Raw genomic sequence first — 19,351 nt, 5'->3', positions numbered from 1 at the left:
TAATAGATGGGAAGAGCAAGGCATGGAAGAAGGGATCTTCCTCCGTCCAGGAGCCTCGGCAGGTTCATGAGATACCCAGGGAGTCTCCCCTCCTGTGTTTGCTAGTGGAACCAGCAAGGCAGTGGCTTAGGCTGTGAGCAGAAAGTGTGCAAGCCAGAAGAAGTGTTGTTCCGTGACTGAAAACCAGGCTTCCGAGGGAGGATGAGGTCCTCCTCCAGTTCCCATTTGGGGAAGTCATACAGATTCATCACATGACAAGCTGTTCTGGAAAGGGCCAGACTTACGCCCAAGGGTGTGAGAACACGTGTTCCCTAAATCATATCACGTCTGTCCCGTGTTCCATGCCAGTGCAGATTCACCATCAAGATGAGGACAGTTTTGGCTTTCTATATCCCAGACGTGAAGATGGGGATGAGCCTGCCAATAATTTTGAGAAGCCTTAGGCAGCCCCCGTGGGTTAGGCTGAGGTTGCTCAGGAAGGGAAGTTCACTAGAGGATTGTGTTTGCATCAGCTCGGTATGGCCGAATCCACCCGCAAGGACCTCTGGTTTAGTGTCATGAGATTAAAATAGGGTTGAGTGGTTTTCTTGGGGGAAAGGGGTGATGTGAAACTTTGCTGAAACAAGCTCATTTGGGTCTGTGTAGAAGCTGTGGTGTGTAGGCCTGCTGGAGAGCTGGGGCTGGAGGTGCCAGCCCCCTGAGCTTGAGGCCGGCTCTCCTGGGCCAGCCCCTGTCCTGTGCTTAACCAGGGCCGTTCCCAGAATTACTAGTGTTGACAGGGCCCTGGAAGTATTTGAAAAGGCTTGCAGTGAAACCTCTAAGACTTTGCTGGAACTGAGGACACAAGGTCAAATTTTTGAGTGAAAGATCTGTGTCTGTTTTGTTGAAAGAGATTAAGATAGCTTACTGTAATATTGGTTTTTAAAGAAAGATTTATTTAACTCATTTGAAAGGCAGAGAGAGGTGGGGGGAGAAAAAACATTTATCTATTGCTTCACTCACCAGATGGTTACCCTGGCCAGACCTAGGCCAGACCAAAGCAAGGAGCTGTTTCTAAGATCTCCCACGTGGATGCAGGGGCCCAAACACTGCTGCTTTCCCAGGCACATTAAGAAGGAATTGGATTGGAAGTGGACTAGCTAGGACTCAAACCCGCAATTATATGGGATACCGACGTTATAGGCATTGGCTTTGCCTGCTACACCATAAAGCCAGTTGCCCTACTCATTTAGAAAATTATACGGGCTAGGGGGTTGTAACCCAGGAACCGTAGAGGAAAAGTAGCTGTGTCATAATATTCACAGAGATGGGAATCCATCAGGAGAGCAACGTGTGGAAGGGACTTGGAGGTGAGTTGTTGCCCAACTGCTCATCAGAAGGCCCCATCTGAACTCACAGGCTCTTGTGTGTTAAAAGATAGCCAAGGAAGGAGTAGGGACCCTGCTAAACCTGCTGCCTCTATCTGGGTGCAGTGGGATGCGGAAGTCACTGAAGCCCTGGCAGAAAGGATGACCCTAGTGAAGACCTGCCAGTAGGAGGGACATTCCACGTGACGGACGAGCCCCTAGCCCATGGTGGTGGGCTTCAGGGATGCTCTCCTGGACTGTAGTCCACGTGATGGCAACAGCCAGTCCCTGCCCCACCTGCTCTCCTGCTGCCCCCCTCAGTGCAGTTTGCTAAATCTAACTGCTCTTTGCTCTGCTATTTGGGAATTCTCCAGCCCATAAATAACACTGGGCTCAAATCGATCGCTTCCTGCATTTTGGAGGCCCATAGAGGTGCTCCTGTGGTGAGTTCTGATTGTAGAAGCTTGGAATCAGCATAGCATTACTGTGTTTTAAGTAGCTCTGCTACTTAAACAAACAAGACTGTAAAATAAAATGAAACAAACAAAAAAACCACATACGCTTAGACCAGCAAAACAGGGAAACTTGAGGAAAAGAATAGGGCAGCATAATGAGGGATTTTTGAGTTTGGGTGTTGGGAACTCTAGCTAGAAAGGACAGCCTGACCTGAGACAAGGGCATTCTGGTACCAGAGCCTTCTACCCTTGGCCTTGACACTGTCTAGGAGGCTTGCCAAACCTGGCCGACGGCCTTTTGTTGTTGGATTGGAACACAGCCTTACCTGTTACGCATTGTCCCTGGCTGTTTTTGCACCATGCAGCGGAACTGTGTAGCTGTGACATGGGGTATATATAATCTACAGAGCCTAGAATATTTCAGCCATGGTTTTTCTAGGAAAAGTCTGCCAACTCCTGTTACAGAGCTGCAAGTGGGGAAAGGGAATCTTATTTACTATGATAGCTTAAAACCTTAAAAAAAAAATCTAGGTTTCCTTTGAGAATTTGTCAGTTTGCCTGAGAAAAATGCCAGTGTGCTCGGCTTACACAGCCTTGCAGGGCCTTGCAGGGCCTTGCGGCCTGCGGAGCCTTAGGCTGCTGTGGTTTGTCCTCTCTGCTGGAAGGATTCCAAGTGAAGGAGGCGCTGGCCAGTGGACTGTAAATGTAAACTATGACATCGCCGCCAGCTCAGTCTGAATTTCAAGCTCCCAGTATCTGTCTGACTAGCCTGGCTCCTTCCTTCATTACCTGTTCTTATCCAGCTTATTTCGAAGCGTAAAAACTTGAAGAAAATAAGAAAAATGCTAGACATCCTTACACTCTTGACTTAGAGTCATCAATTATAAATATTTTGCCACATTTGCTCAAATTTTCTCTCTACAAACACCCTGAGGATTCCCCCCGCCCCCCAGAGCCATTTGAAAACAAATTATCCAGGCGGATGTTTGCCATAGTTGTGAAGGTTCCACTTGGGGCACCTGCATCCCTTAATCAGAGAGCCCGTTGGCATCCTGGCCCTCCCCCAGTGCCGGCTTCCTGCAGACATGCCGCTGGGTGGCAGCAGGCAGTAAGGGCTCAAGTAGGAGGGTCCTTGCCAGCCATAGAGGAGACCCAGCTGGAGTTTCAGGCTCATGCTCCAGCCTCACCAAGCTGGCTGTAAGGGGGTGAACCAGTGAATGGAGATGCCCCTCTGTATAATAGCAGTGATAGCTTTAAAGAGAAAATCAGTTGTACATGTGTCACTTTGTCCACAGATCTTCAAGCCTGTGTGTGTGCATACCCATCCCACCCCCACCAGGAGTAGAACCATTCTGTGGGACCCGTATGCCATTATTAACATCTAAAAAATGTAATGGATGCCATGATGCCATCTAGTGTATAGATATATCTTTGTGAATCCATATAAATCCTTGTAATACATATCTTTGTAACACCATCTTTGTGAATATGTCTTTGTAAATCCATATATACTACCCATGGACCACACATCAAACATGTCACCTATTACCTTGAGCAGTTTCCCATTTGTGCATGTGTGTGTGCGTGTGCATGTATGAGGGAGAGAATAATGACTGACCCTTTCAGAACCAGCACTAAATTGTTGTGTTTTTGTTCTTTAAGAGAGTCCTGTAACAGATTTGTGTCATTACTTCCACTGTTTTGGATTCAGGTTAAACATGTTAATGTATAGTACAGGTGAATGGTCATGTCAGGAGCTGGCATTCAGCAGCCATGCTCCGTTTTGTGCCTGCTCACAGGTTTTTGTTTTGTTTTCTTTTTAAGATTATTTTTATTTGAAAGGCAAAGTTAGAGAAGGGGAAAGAGACAGATCTTCTCTGCATTGGTTCACTCTCCAAATGGCTACAATGACAAGGGCTGGGCCAGGCCGAAACCAGGAGCTTCTTCCAGGTCTGCTGCATGGGTACAGGAGCCTAAGCACTTAGATCACCTCTCACTGTTTTCCCAAGCCCATCAGCACGACATTGGATCAGAAATGGAGCAGCCAGAACACCAACTGGCTCCCATAAAGGTTGACCACACTGCAGGCAGCAGCTTAGCTTGCTGTGCCACATCACTGCCTGCCCTGGCCTTGGTTTCTAAGCACATGCTCTGCAGAAAAGAGCAGTGCCCTGATCCTGGAGCGGACTCTTCTTGAATTTGCTGAATCAGGAAGGAAGGACATGTTCTGTGAACGTTGGCAGCATGAGAGAATGCAGGGGCTGGCTTGGAGGGCTTTTCCTGGTCAGGTTTGACAGTTTCATCAAGGAAAAGGAAGGAGACTAATGGGTCATGCTGTGTTGAATGCAGACAATCCATGTGTGCATCGTGATGTAGCAGAAGATGAGGGGAGGGAAAGCTGTGTTTTGAAGAATGCCTTCTAATGGAGAGAAAAGCAAGGCAGGAGAACAGCTGCCTGCAACCCCCAGTGTGCTGGCGGAGTCTGGCGGAGCCCGGCCCGCAGGGAGCCAGTCACTACGTCATCTCCAAGGACCCCCCAGCAGCTCAACTACTGTTACAGAAAGGGACTAGTGACGCTATGGATGGCAAGCCAGGCAGGCCTTTCCTTCATTACCAATGTGTTGTCTGCTAAGCAGTGAGCCTCCTGCTGCCTCTCTCACTGCACGTGGCATAGAAGGCAGAGAGCCTCCTGCCTCAGCTACCCTCCAGCCACATAGAATGTGTTGCGTGGCAGAATTTCCCATTCAAGAATCTTCTAGCAAAGCCTTATTTGCAGGGCCTGTTGCAATAATTCAATACTCACCTTTCAAATGCTGGGATCCCATATGAGCACCGATTCGTGTTTTGGCTGCTTCCTCCATCCAGCTCCCTGCCTGTGGCCTGGGAAAGCAGTGTGGGACAGCCCAAAGCTTTGAGATCCTGCACCTACCTGGGAGATCCAGAAGAAGCTCCTGGTACTCCTGACTCCTGACTTCTGATTGGCTCAACTCTGGTTATTGTTGCCTTTTGGGGAGTGAACCAGTGGATGAAAATCTGTCTCTCCTCTCCATAAATCTGATCTGCCTTTCCAATAAAAGTAAATGAATCTTTTTTTAAAGCCATATTTGCAATGCTGTAATACCTTTTGTTGTCCACACATTGGAAATTAAACTTCACTTGGATTTTTCTTTTTATGACTTATTTTTATTTGAAAGATGGATTTATTTTTTTTGTTTTTAAATCTTAATTGTTTTTACAGAGAGAAGGAAAAATAATAGATCTTCCATCTCCTGGTTCACTTACTGCCCAAATGGGCATAACGGCCAGAGCTGAGCTGAGCTGAGCTGCAACTGGGAGCCAGGAGCTTCTTCTGGTCTCCCTATGGGTGCAGGGGCGCAAGGACTTGAGCCACCACTTTTTCAGGGCATAAGCAGGGAGTTGGAGGGGAAGTGGATCAACCAGAACATGAACTGATGCCCATATGGGATGCCAGGGCCACGGGGTGGAGGGTGAGCTAGCTGAGCTGCAGCTCTGGCCCCTAAACTTGCCTGGCTCTAAAGGCAGCACACTGTCCCTTGACGTCATCCTCTCAGGTGAAGGCACGTGTGTTGCAGAGGAACTGAGTCTACTTGCGTGCCTTCTGGGTGATGGTGGCAGTAACGCGGGTAGTAAGTGCTGGATGTTTCAGGTCCTGTGTGAGCAAGTCAGTGACTGAGCTGCCATTAGCCATGTGCTGGAGCAGACGTGCAGGGACGGGGTTGACATCTCCTGGGGAAACAGTTCAGTGCTAGGCCGTCGAGTCTGCTCTCGGTCTCTCCCGCAGGCACGCCCAGTCCCTGGCTGCGCTCCAGGCGTACTCCCACTGGCTGGCGCAGTACTGCAGCGAAGCTCACCGGCAGAACACGCAGCAGTTCGTGACGCTCATCTCTACCACCATGGATGCAGTGACGCCTCTCATCAGCACCAAGGTCCTGCAGCTGCCCAGGCCACCCCTGTGCCCTGTCTGTCCTTGTGCCCATCTGCCTGCCCACCGCAAAATCAAAATGACAGCTGCATCCACAGGTTCTGGCCATTAATGATGCACTGTGTGTCACTTCCTATGCCTTTTTAGCTGTCGTTCTCATATAAAGGGGACTTTCAAAATGTTGCTAAAAAAATGAAAATTTAAAGATAGTGTAGATTTCCCAAGAATGTTCTTGAAGTCCCTGAACATGCAAATACAACTATTATTTTTAACTCAGCTCTGTTGTGAAAAGGTAAAATAATGTTCACATTTATAGGCTGACAGTTTATGGTATTTTGTAATCTTTCCCTCCATAATGTTCCCCTCCCTGCCGAGGCCGGCACTGGCTTCGTTCACTATACATGCCTCCTGACCCTTCTGGGTTTGTACAGAAGGCAGAGTTTATGCGTAGTGTGGCATGCCGCTACATTTGCCCAACAGTGGTTTCCTGTCTGTATGTAGAGCAGCTTCAGGTTCTTGGATGACCTGGTGCTGCGCCTTGGGTTCCCTGAGCCTGCCTGAGTGGGAGGATTTGGCAGGCAGGAGCACATGGCTATCTCAGCAAAGTTCTTGCCAGTCCCTGTGTCTTACAGGATGGTGGTGACCCGGCGTGTCTTCCTGCCTTTCCAGGTCCAGGACAAGTTGCTGCTGTCCGCATGCCACTTACTGGTGTCCCTGGCCACCACTGTCCGGCCCGTGTTTCTGATTAGCATCCCTGCAGTGCAGAAAGTGTTCAACAGAGTCACTGATGCCTCTGCCCAGCGCCTCGTCGACAAGGTGGGGGCTGGAGGCCCAGGCGCAGGGGGGCAAAGCAGGAGGGGGCTACTTCACACTCAGCTCACAGCTCATCTCGGTGTAGGCAGAGTGCTCACTTGGGACACCCTGGCAGGGCCTCTGTGCCCGTTGGGAGGCACGCAGAAGGTGTGCCGACCCCAGGCTGGGTGGGAGGCTCTTCCAGACAGACAGACAGCTGGTGACCTGTCCCAGGGTCTGACGCTTCTCTTGATGTTCATTGTGGGCCGCGGCAGTCTGTAGGTTTTATCTGTTGTTGCTGTGCTTGGTATTTTAGGGTTGGGAAGCTCCAGGCAGTATGCTGTCCCTGAATCCTAGGAGACTCAGGATGTACAGGGGTGGGGCTTGAAGGGAGTAAAGCAGGTACTTCAGAGCTCCTGTGCCCCAGCACTGTGCTTGCTGTGAGAGCCACCTACCAGCTCTGCTCTCAGCTTCAGAGAGGGCGTGGGAAGCCAGCAGCCGAGGGCTTCTGTACCCTGTGTAGCTGCCACTGCCACATGAGGAATGCGGAGGGGAGGAAGAGTGCCGGCACTGCCTGTGGGGCCAGGCACTGGATTGTTCTGGTCCCAGACTTGCCTTTCTCCTTCCTTTTTCCTCGCTGGCTGGCCTTGGAGTTGGACCAAGAGGTGTTCTGGGTGTAAGGAAGGTGCCTTGGGGTCTGAGCACAGGGTGAGCGGGGCTGCTAGAGGTGGGGCCATCATAGCACCCTGCCTGCTGTGGCTGTCTGACCTCTCATGGATGCCTGTGGGGTCTCTTCCAGGCACAGGTGCTGGTGTGCCGAGCCCTCTCTAACATCCTACTGCTTCCATGGCCGAACCTTCCAGAGAATGAGCAACAGTGGCCCGTGCGCTCCATCAACCACGCCAGCCTCATCTCTGCACTTTCCCGGGACTATCGTGACCTGAAACCCAGTGCTGTCACCCCACAGAGAAAGGTGCCGCTGGATGACAGTAAGTGACCCTAAGTCAAGGGCAAGGCGGGGATACTGGTAGGGTAGCATCCTTCTTGGAGGCAGGCGAGATATGTCCCTAAGGCTCCCAAGATGAAGGCCTGTGGCCAGTCACTGGGTGAGAGAGGAGTCAGATCCCAGGTAGAACTGGGTGAACTCATCCCCTGGACTGGCTTCCCTCACAAGCTGCCCATTCTCTGATTTGAAATGTAAGATAGGGGCCTGGCATGATGGTTTAATTAGCTAATGTTCCCCTCACAAGCACTGGGATTCCCATATGGGGGCTGGCTCTTGTCCTGGCTGCTCTATTTCCCATCCAGCTCTCTGCTTGTGGCCTAGAAAAGCAGTGGAGGATGGCCCAAAGCCTTGGGACCGTGCACCCGTGTGGGAGACCTGGAAGTTCCTGGCTCTTGGCTTCTGGCTTCAGATCGGATTAGCTCCGGCCATTGCAGCCATTTGGAGAGTAAACCAGTGTGTCGAAGATCTTTCTGTTTCTCCTCTCTGTAAATCTGCCTTCCTAATTAAAAAAAAAAAAAAAAAAAAAAAAACAGATAAAATGTAAAACATCTAGAAAACTAACACGTCCCATCCATCAGCTCAAGCCCACAGTGGTGGTTGGTCCAGGTCTATATAAACAAATAAAACAGTACACACTGAGGAAATGAATTTCTAAATACGAATAATTCAGAGGTTTTCTGAAAACTTGGAATCTTTACAAACAGCACCTAACTTTGCTTATTTATATTAGAGGAAAAATAAATCAGGTATGGTGTCTGGTTTCTCTGAGAAGTCTGCCTGAAGTAGCAAATAGTAAAAAGATGGTTTTCAATGTGTAATATGTTTTTGCAGGAATCAAAGGCTGAAATATCTTTAGATGATGTCCTTGGTAGAATGCCTTGTGAAGTATTAGATGTAGTCATGAATACAATTTCTAAGAACATTACTTTTATAATCGTGAATATTAACATATGCTCATTGTATAAAGCTATGAGGATGATACAAAGAAGGAAAATAAAAATTTCTAAGTCTATCAATTTTAACATTTTAGAAAACCAATATAACTTTTAATTATTTATTGCTTCTTATGTTTTATGATTGTAGTTGGATAAGAATAGTTTAACTATTTATTTATTTGAAAGGCCAAGACAGAAAGGGGGAGATGGGAGGAGGGAGGAAGACAGAGAGAGAAAGAAGGGGAGGGAGGGAGGAAGGGAAAGAGTGGGACTAGGGAGAAAGACAGAGCGCAGCAAAGCTCACCCAGTGCCCGCAGTGGCCAGGGCTCAGCCAGCCCAAAGCTAGGAGCCAGGGTAGTGGGAGTCTCCATGTCACGCTAGGGAGCTGTCCCTGCTATGTCCCAGATTATGCATTTGCGAGTAGCTGGAACCAGGAGCAGAGACAGGATGCCTGCCCCTAGCTTACCTGCTGAGACAAACTCCGTGGGCAGTTAGTTCCCATGTCCATAGAACCCACATGCCTGTACTCAACCCACTGTAGATCGATGATATTTGGGGGAAAAAAATCAGAGTTTGTACTGAACATGTAGATTTTTTTCCCCTAAACACTGTGGTATAGCAACTATATAGCATTTACATTGCGTGTTGTAAATAATCTAGAGTTGCTGACTGAGAGACTTTTATGTAAGGGACTTGAGCATGCCCAAATGCTGGTACCTGTGGGGGTCCTGGGACCCCTCTCCCATGGAGTGATGGGTGAGGCTCCTGTCTTGGCAGGCTGGGCTAGCATCAGACTTTAAACTGTGTACTTTGCTCCTGCTTTTGAATATTTTTCAAAAATTCAGTAGTTGAGTTCTGCCATGTGTTTTATGGGTTAGATACTGTTGTTAGTTTTATTGGTGAGGGAACTAGGATTTGGAAGATGAAGTAGTTTGCCTGGTCTGGGCCAGAATGAAACCAAGAGCCGTGATCTTCCTCTAGGTCTCCCAAGTGGGTACAGGGATCCAAGGACCTGGGCCATCTTCTACTGCTTTCCCAGGCACATTAACAGGGAGCTGAATTGGACTTGAACCAGTGCTCATGTGGAATGCCGATGTTGCAGTCAGTAGCTTTACCTGCTGAGTCGCATCGTAAGCCTCATCATGTTTTACAAAGCTCAGACTGTTCTTTTCTCATTTTGTGCTACTTGGTAATTATCTCAGTGAGCACAGGTTAGGGTTTGCTCTGTGGTCACAAACAGCCCGAAGGCTTCATGACATTAATTAAAGAAGGCTTCCAGTTTGAAACTCAAGGCGCCAGCTTGGGAAGGGCCCATTTCAGCAGGTGCCCTCCCTGAGGGAGGGACATGGCAACTTGTGCAGTGGTTCTTATCGTTCATTGGATGGAGCAAGCCTCAGGGCCACAGGTTCATTTCAGAGCGGCTGGAAAAGGGTGATGTATTTGATAGAGTTTGCCGAGTGCCAGTGCTAAATTTGACTGAGAACAGGGTTAGTATTTGCCAAGTCTTTACCATGTGCCGGGCACTGGCTTGAGAACTTTGTATACGTAACTTCATTTAGTCTCTGTGTTCCTGGGAGACACATTATCCTTGGTCCACAGTGGGGAAATGGAGGTTCCAAACTTGCCTTTCTCCTATCCTAGCTTTGTATTTTTTTTTTAAAGATTTATTTTATTTTATTACAAAGTCAGATATATAGAGAGGAGGAGAGACAGAGAGGAAGATCTTCCGTCCGATGATTCACTCCCCAAGTGAGCTGCAACGGCCGATGCGCGCCGACCTGAAGCCGGGAACCAGGAACCTCTTCCGGGTCTCCCACGCGGGTGCAGAGTCCCAGTGCATTGGGCCGTCCTCCTCTGCTTTCCCAGGCCACAAGCAGGGAACTGGATGTGGAGTGGAGCTGCTGGGATTAGAACCGGCGCCCATATGGGATCCCGGGGCGCGTTCAAGGCGAAGACTTTAGCCGCTAGACCACGCCGCTGGGCCCCTAGCTTTGTATTTTAAAGGAGTTCTAAACCTATGTAAAAGTTGAAAAACTAAAACAAAGACTCACTCTGTATATTCTGTGTATCTTCCACCCAGATTTCGCCAGTTGTTGTTTGTCATATTGGCGCTTTCTGCCCACCAAAAACGCACCTTTTTAAAGTTGGGTGGACTTCAGCCGTTTCTTGGTGGATGCTTTGCCTTTGTATAGAACAAGGTACTGTCTGCACTCTCTAAGCAAACGCCATTAACACAGCCAAGATGGTAGACACTGTTAAAGTGATGGCATTTAACATGGACTGCATTAACATTTTCTCCCAGAATCCTCTTTTTTACTTTTCAAAATTGCAGAAGATGCATGGGTCATGTGTTACATTTGGCTGTCATATCGCTTTTGTCTCCTTGAATGTAGGAAAGCACCCTGTTATTTTAGCTTTCATGGCTATGACATTTGTGGAAAGTCAGGGCCTGCTTTCTTCTGGAATGTCCCATCATTTATTCCAACTGTTTCAGGCAGTTTTCAGTGTAGTGTGTATGGGTTATTTCTGCCTGTTGCATCATTGCCAGCAGTCAGCTACCTGCTGCAGGTAGTGTCTGCCAAGCTGTCTTCTGGGGAACCACTGTTTCCCCAAGGTCTGGCCATCCTAGGGCCGGGGCCTGGGTCAGGGTCAGCAACGGGTCTCCTGGCTCCTGAGTCTGTCCTTTGCGGCTTCTTTGCCTCTTTTTGAGAAGTGGTTTCTGTAGTTTCATAATATCCTGTCTTGTGGAGGGAGCACAGTTCACTTCCCCATTCTCCCAGTAGTGTGTCTCACGTTCTAACTTACACAGCTTGATAAATAAATGCTTGTTGGAATTTTCTTCAGTGGCAGAGATCTCTTAACCTTCCTGACTTTCCCCTCTGAGCTGCTTCCCCTGAGCCTGCAGCTCCTGGCATGGGAGAAGGTCATGTGGTTGGAGTTGTCGTGAACATACATGCCCCATGCAGCGGGTGGCGTGGCGAGCCTGTCCCTCACTGCCCAGTGCACTGCTCACTGTACTGGCCCAGGCCCACTGGGGGCTGTTGTCTTTGCTCCTGCATCCTCTGGGTCAGGTGGTGGTGTTTATCCATGTTTTCAGGGGAGGAAACCAACACTCAGGATCAGTCAGAGTTGGGGGCCAGACCTGAGTCTGTCACCCTTCCCTGTCACTGCTCTAGCCCTGACAGAGGCTCATGTGGAAGCCAGTATGCCCAGGCAGCTCTGGGTCAGCCTGTGGAGGTGGCCAGGCTCAGCACGCCTGGCTCAGGCAGAGCTATGGCATCTCTTGGGGAGCCTGACAAGAGGCTCCACAGCTGTGGGAATGCTGGCAGCTTTCCTGTCCTGGACTTTCTCCCATACCAGACGCATTGTTCATATTGTCCAAACTTGGTCTCCAAACCTCACAGCAAGCCTGCCAAGGGAGGGGCTGACAGCCCAGAGTACAGAGTACAGAGGCATCTAGGGCCTGTTGGGTGGCTGCCAGGGCTCTCGCAGTGCCCACCTGCCAGCTACTGCCATGGGGTTCCTGTGTGCTGTATGTATCATGCACCGGGGTGTTCAAATGGTCTGTTACCCACTCTATAGGATGATGATAACTATACCTGTTGTCAGGCCTGATTGGCCAACACTTGAGCAGTTTGTGTAGATACCCAGACCAGGGGGCTGTCTGTAGCTGCAGGAGCTGGATCTGCACATGTCCCTTCTTGCCTGTGCTAATTGCCTGGTGACATTTGCTTTCTCATCAGTCTGTCTAGCAGTGCAGAGTTCTGACAATCTCAGGTGCTCCCCCCTCGGTCATTTCATTTTTTTTCCCCTTCCCCTTTGTGGACTTGTTACTGATGGGTAGGGGCAAATTGGGAGCAAAAATCTGAGCAAAGCAAATGGACAGTTGGAGTCCTGACAGCAAAGAGAAGCATAAGTAAACAGAGAGAAGGATAGAGAAAGCATGGGGCCGTGCTCCCTTGGCCAGGCCTGGTAGTTGTCTCCGCAACCCTTGGCTGGCTGCTCCCTCTCGCCACAGTCCCCACTATCCTCAGATGCCTCACAGTCTGCACCTGATCTTGATTTGCAGCCAAAGTGATCATCCACCAGACACTCAGTGTCTTAGAAGATATTGTGGAGAACATCTCTGGGGAGTCCACCAAGTCCCGCCAGATCTGCTACCAGTCGCTGCAGGAATCCGTTCAGGTCTCCCTGGCCCTCTTTCCAGCTTTTATCCATCAGTCAGGTAGGAGCTGGCCCAGAGGCCTCACTGGTGGATGGCCCTCCCGAGAGCCAGAGCAGTTGGTCAGAGGCGTAGCACTTACGGCACTGCTCTATGAAGGGGAGCTGTGTTAGGGTGGGCCGCTGTGGTGTTCACTGTTGGAGGGAGTGGGGAGGAGCCCTATGAGGGAGGGAGCAGAGCCATCATGTGGCCTGGACCCCTGTGCCATGGGGCTCAGAGTGACGGAGGCTTCTGGCCTGGTTGGGCCTTTGCGTATTTGCCTGGACCCACTCTGGAGCCTTAGCAGATGTAGGAGTAGTGGGGTGTTACATGACAGATGATGGAGGATTTTTCAGCTTAGCGCTGTGTAACTGTCACGGTGTAGGTGGTTTGGCTAAGACAGTTTGCTTCCTCCGACCTGGTCACTGATAGAGGCTTGCAAGAGAAATGCCAGGATCTTGTCTGTCAACAGGTCTTCCATACAAGCTGATTGGGTGCAGTTAGAGGCAGGACATTCCAGATAAAACAAGTGTTGAGATCTGAGATTGGAATTGCGCTCCATGTAACTGATATTTTCTGCAATTAATCCATTTAATGGGCCAGGGCTAAACAGCCAGTGCACACCCTTATTATCTGCATGGAGCCCCTTACCCCTTACCCAGCTGAGGGACTGTGTCCCGGAGAGACCCCTCTGAACAGTCCCAGCAGTGTGGGCACAGAATGATCCACTTGCTGCTGGAGGCCACGAGGCACTGCTCACTTCCTGTGCAACCTAAGAAGCAGAGTTCCCTGCCCAGAGCAGCTTTCTCAGCATGCCCTTAGTGGTGCCCTGGCCGCGTGCCCGGTGTCGGGGCGTCGCTGTGAGCTTGTGCTTTTGCTTTTGCTCCTTCCTTCAGATGTAACGGACGAGATGCTGAGCTTCTTCCTCACGCTGTTTCGCGGCCTTAGAGTCCAGATGGGCGTGCCTTTCACTGAACAGATCATACAGACCTTCCTCAACATGTTCACCAGGTAGCCCCCCACTCCGCCAAGCTGCCTGGCTTCCAAGGAGGAGCAGCAGGGCCCGACTGCTAGGCCTGGGCTGTCGGCTGCTTCTCCCCGTCCACCACAAGCACTGGTTTTCAGGCTGGTCCCCGGGGCAGCGGGGTTGTGGTGACCGTGTGCTGTGGTCTGGCCTGCAGAGAGCAGTTGGCGGAGAGCATCCTGCATGAGGGCAGCACCGGCTGCCGGGTGGTGGAGAAGTTCCTGAAGATCCTGCAGGTGGTGGTGCAAGAGCCCGGCCAGGTGTTCAAGCCCTTCCTCCCCAGCATCATCGCTCTGTGCATGGAGCAGGTGTACCCCATCATCGCTGAGGTGAGAGGGCTTGGGTGGTTTGGGCCGCCTGCCATCTTAAGGTTGGGGAGTGATGGAGTAGGAAAAAGACATTCCATCTTAAAGTCAGGGGTCAGTTATTTCAGTGTTCTCGTGAGATAGCTTTTGCCAGGAATGATCGCCTTTTGCCTTGCAGTCTTCCGATATTGATTAGCTTACTTAGAACTAGTGTGGAATCTGTGCGGCTGATTGCTCATCCCAGGCTAAGTAGGCAAGCTCAGTTAAGTATCACAGCACATGCACTTTCCTCATAGAAACTTTCATGATCTCAGAGCTGCAAGGCAAGTTCTTGGAAGCTGCCCAGCCTTTCTGTGTTGGGGAACGCTCCCTGCCCTCAGACCCTCAGTGTGAGATGTTCCAGTCAGGACAGGTGGGATGAGGTTGTATGGTCACAGTAACCTCCAGGAGAGTTAGCATTCCTTAACTGTCCGATCTAAGACCACAGTAAGTCCATGACTGTATTAGTCTGCGCTTTGTTACTTTGGGGAACAGAAAAGACCTATCTTAGTCACAGTTTGGAATTACAGTTCAGCCTCGGGCAGCCCTTGCGTCTGCTCTCTGGAGGCCGGTCATGGCAGGTGTCAAGGCACACTCGCCTAAGAAGCAGAGAGAAAACGCCGGCGTACTTGAAAAAGTCAACTACGCCGGGATAACCATGCTCAGGGCCGCAGCTGGATGGAGTCTCTCTTACTCCATCAGCCGTTAACACGGGGACATTACAGTCTGCTACACGGGGTCCTGCCTCTGAAGCTTGTACCTCTGCTGTCTGTCTCGTTTCCATCATGGCTGAATTGGGGGATCTGGGCCTCACACCTTTCTCTTCTACAGAGGCATCTGAAAGAACATGAGGTGCTTGTTGTTGAGGTCTGGGGCGAGGCTGGATCCTCCTGCTGGGCCTGCCTTCTCTCCTGCAGAGAGCGGTTAGCACCGTGTGCAGCTGCCACCAGGAGGCCCTCATTAGGGCTCCGTGACTCCTGAGTGCCCTGGGATCTTGGCTTTCCTAGCTGCTTTTAAGACATCTTTTTCTTTCACTTTGGAAGTTGTCCAAGACCAACAAATTAGCTGGGGTAAGAGGCTTTATCCTAGGAACATGAATGACACAACTAAAATGTGACCAAATGGGCGGTTTTCTGAATAGGAAATCTGTAGTCCTAATTGTCCTTCCGCTTGGTTGCCTATTTTTCCTGTGTAAAGAGCTGAGTGCTTCCATCAGGAAAAAAAGAAAAAAAAAAAAAAAAAAAACCGCCCTGTCTCCGACCCAGACGTTCTGTCTCATGTGGACCTTTGTCTGCCAAAGGGCTCCTGGAGTGAGCTGTTGCCCTGGGAGCTTGGGGTTTTCTGTACAGGCAGTGACAAGCCACTTGCTGGCAGCAGGTGTCTCCCGGGCTTCTCTGAATGGGGCGCAGGCTATGAGCATCTCCCAGAGGGAAGGGAGGGCAAGGCGTGAGTGTGTGTGTGTATGTGTCTCCCCAGAGGCCCTCCCCAGATGTGAAGGCTGAGCTATTTGAGCTCCTGTTCCGGACCCTCCATCACAACTGGAGGTACTTCTTCAAGTCCACGGTGCTGGCCAGTGTGCAGCGGGGGCTCACCGAGGAGCAAATGGAGAACGAGCCCCAGTTCAGTGCCATCATGCAGGTAACGGGAACAGGCTGGCGGGATGGCTGGATGCACCACGCTCTGCGTCCATTCGCCTGACTGGCCTTGGTCAGCTTTCTTGCATGTGGTCCTACCTCCTGTCTGGCGTTTGCAGCAAGTCCCTCCTTTGAAGTTCAGCTCAACCCTTTAGTATCTGTGGAGGCTCTGTCTCCCCCTCTGTAGGCAGGGCTCCTGTGGTCTGCTTTGAGGGTGGCCAGTAAGGTCACTGTAGCAGGTGTGCAGCCCCTGCTGATGTTTGAGGAATGTCTCTTTCTTTGAGGCCCTGGCAGCATCGCCCAATCAGAGGAGGCTGCCTACGTGGCTCCTGTCTGGGCCTTCCTCCCCATGGAGCCACCTCAGGCTCTGTACAGCCTGGCCCTCTATGTGTTGGGAGAGGATTCTAGCCTGTGCCAGGTGGCAGAGGTGCTGCCCTGGGTGTGTGTACCCACTTCGTGATGCAGTGGTGATTGTTCCATGTTGTAGAATAGTGAGCTCTGTAGGGACCAGTGTGCTGTGCAGTTGGAGGGTCATGACAGTGACGGCCCCTGTGGGCAGTGCTGGGCTGGCTGGCAGGATCCATGGGCAGATGCTCCTTGCCCTCTGTGCCTAGGGGGCAGGTTTCCATATTCTAGTTGAAAAAGAAAACAACAACAACAACAACAACAACAAAAACTATTTATTTGAAGGGTGGCGTGGCACAGAGAGAGGAAGAGACAAAAAGGGAGAGATCTGTCATTCACTGGTTTGCTCCCCAAATGGCTGTCATGACTAGGCCAAGTCAAAGCCAGGAGCTGCATCCGGGTCTCCCACATGGTGAGGGGGCAGGAGCCCAAGTACTTGGGCCGTCTCCTACTGCTTTCGCAGAGACGTGAGCAGGGAGCTGGATTGAAAGTGTAGCAGCTGGGACTCAAAAGTGGTGCGCACATAGGCTGCTGACGTCACAGGTAGCACCTTAACCTGCTGTGCCTCAGTGCTGGTGCCTGTGTGCCTGCACACACACAGCATGCAACACCTGTGTGGAGATTCCTCTCTGAGGAGCTTGGCTTGCAGTAGCCAGGTGCTTGAGCTCCATCCCCTCCCTCCTCAGTGCCGCCCTGGCTCGCTCAGTGCTACCAAGAGCCACCTTAGACAACAGTTTCACAGTTTGGCAGTTGCTTGTGTATAGTTACTGTTGAACTCAGCAGTTCTGTTGCTGAGTGTTTCACCTGAGGTAACTACAGCCCGCCACTAATACAGCCTGCATGCAGGTGTTCTAATGGTTGGGTCCTGGGGACAATGGGAATAACCACCTGCTGGTGAACGCACAGCTGGCACACAGATAACAGACCACTGCTCAGCCGTGAAAAGGAACATGTGGCTGGCACAGATCCCACCACAGATGAATTCTTCTCACCAGTGGAAGAAGCAGGTTCCGAAAGACAGGTTCCCCATGAGAAGTGAGGCCCGGGGGAACTTGGGGAGTGAGCCTTGTGTCTGCATGAGGGGCCCCGCTCATGGTTCAGGGCCGTGACCCGGAGGCACTTGGTCTGTGGGGATTTAAATGCTGCTCATTCAGTAGTGGATTTGTTTGCCAGGCTTTTGGCCAGTCCTTCCTCCAGCCTGACATCCACCTATTCAAGCAAAACCTCTTCTACCTGGAGACTCTAAATGCCAAGCAGAAGCTGTACCACAAGGTAAACACCGTGTCTCGAAGGCAAGGGGCTCTCCTCCGAGACCCAGAGCTGGGGAGCCTGCCAGGATGGACGTTGGCGGGGACCGGCTGCCGGCCCCCACTCACAGCTCACTCTCTGCCCACAGAAGATCTTCCGGAGCACCATGCTGTTCCAGTTTGTGAATGTGCTGCTGCAGGTCCTGGTTCACAAGTCCCATGACCTGCTGCAGGAGGAGATCGGCATCGCTATCTACAACATGGCCTCCGTGGACTTCGACGGCTTCTTTGCAGCCTTCCTCCCGGAGTTCCTGACCAGCTGCGATGGTGTAGATGCCAACCAGAAAAATGTGCTGGGGCGGAATTTCAAGATGGATCGGGTGAGGAGAGTGGGATCCTGGCTGAGAGCAGTGCAGGCGGGGGCTCAGGTGTGGCACCTGCTCAGTGGCGGGGAGCATGTTAGGGCCTCTGGGCCTGGTTGTATCCATCCTGTCACTGGGCAGCAGCTTGTCCAGGGGAAGACTTGGTGGTGGGTCTGTTTCTGTGTGGAAGTGCCCCACTTCTCCCCAGCCTCAGCTTCTGTAGGTTAGTCCTAGCCATTGTGTATCCATCTCCTGGACCCAGGGCTGCGTTGTCCTTGGCTCTGCCGTCAGAGTACACCCTTGCTAGGGCCCTGCCATGTGGCCAGCACTAAAGTGCAAAGCCACACTTGCTACTCCTTGCCTTTGCCCAAACTTGCAGACAGGCTGAGCAGGTTGGTGCTGTGTAGCTGTACCCATGGGTCTGAGTTAGGAATGGGACAGTAGGCTCTCCCCAGCCTGCTCCGGCTCCTCTGGCTGGACGTGCTGCCGTCGGCCTTGGAGGGGCCTTTGGAGCTCCTGCTTGGACTCTCCTGTGCTGCACAGCGCATGTGGCCCCAGTGCACAGCGAGCATTGCTGATGACGTGTTCCGCCCGGGGTACTCAGGCTCTGCTGGGCCTCCCTGGGAGCTGCCTGCTGCCTCTCCGGCTACAGGGTCCGAGCCTCCACCCCAACGGGCTCCCCCTGGTGCTTCCCCTGTGGAGCAAGCAGCTTCCTCTTTTTCCACCTGGCACTTGGTGACGTCAGGAGAACCCTTCTTCCATGCCCCATGGACGTCCTTGACTGCATTACTGCACCTGGGCAGCAAGTCTGTGTCCGTGTCCACGTCCATGTGTTCTCAGGGTGGGCTTACAGTTCCTCTGGGGTTAACAGCTGCTGCTTTCTTGTGATGGGCAGGTTTTCTTCACATCCTGTTTTCCCTTTGTCTTGGGTCATGCTCTGCTTGGGGTCTGTCCTGTTCTCTCCTAAGCTTCTGGAAGTTCACTTCAGCCACTTGGGCAATTTTTTTTTCTTATATTTATCGAAGATTTACCCATCTAATCTCTCTCTGTCTCTCTCTCTCTCCCTCTCTGGAAGACAGAGTGACAGAGGGAGAGAGAGTGCAGGAACTCTGCTGGTTCACTCCCCTCATGGCCACAGCAGCCAAGCTGCAAGCAGGAACTCTGTGTGTGTCTTGCAGGGACACAGTGCATGGTCCATCTTCCGCTGCTTTCCCAGGTGCATCAGCAGGGATCTGGATCGGAAGTGGAGCAGCCAGTTCTTGAACTAGCCGCTCTGAGCTGGGAGGCTAGTGTGATACGCTGTGGCCTCACCGTCTCCTTTGCCTTTTATCAAAGGCCAGATCCTCATGTTGATGTTCAGTTTCTAATGCTAACAAGTTTGGCCAGCTCGTTGGCTTCGAAGTGTAGCTTCTGCTTGGGTGCTTATGAAAACACAGAGTAGCACATTCTTGGGTCCCACTCTGCAACTTGTTGAAAAGACAGCCCTTGGTGAGTGTCCTTGAGGATGAAATAAAGGCAGCATCCTCTCTGGTCATGCATTTGGCACCACTGCTTGTGAGCCTGGGGCAGTGCCTGGGTCACAGGGCACCATTGTCCTGGCGCAGGTCCTGTATGCATGTTGGCTTTGCTCCTGGTTTGGAGCTGGATGGTAGGCATT

The 19,351-nt window shown here is 51.3% G+C and overlaps 1 protein-coding gene across 2 annotated transcripts in view; it reads left to right on the top strand.

The window, feature by feature from the left end:
* The window catches only part of XPO6 (exportin 6), a 108,889-nt gene that overhangs the window by 88,479 nt on the left and 1,059 nt on the right, over positions 1–19,351 (top strand). For both annotated transcript variants that reach the window (XM_004586837.2, XM_004586836.2), the window contains exons 15-23: positions 5,604–5,748; positions 6,414–6,560; positions 7,336–7,525; positions 12,547–12,702; positions 13,575–13,689; positions 13,860–14,031; positions 15,523–15,684; positions 17,259–17,357; positions 17,482–17,712. In XM_004586837.2, the coding sequence (XP_004586894.2) occupies positions 5,604–5,748; positions 6,414–6,560; positions 7,336–7,525; positions 12,547–12,702; positions 13,575–13,689; positions 13,860–14,031; positions 15,523–15,684; positions 17,259–17,357; positions 17,482–17,712 (1,417 nt within the window). The remainder of the gene's footprint in view (positions 1–5,603; positions 5,749–6,413; positions 6,561–7,335; positions 7,526–12,546; positions 12,703–13,574; positions 13,690–13,859; positions 14,032–15,522; positions 15,685–17,258; positions 17,358–17,481; positions 17,713–19,351) is intronic.

This window comes from Ochotona princeps, chromosome 24 (assembly GCF_030435755.1).
Source record: "Ochotona princeps isolate mOchPri1 chromosome 24, mOchPri1.hap1, whole genome shotgun sequence".
Lineage (NCBI taxonomy): Eukaryota > Metazoa > Chordata > Mammalia > Lagomorpha > Ochotonidae > Ochotona > Ochotona princeps.
Note: the sequence above shows the minus strand (reverse complement) of the source record. Positions and strands in the feature narration are given on the sequence as shown.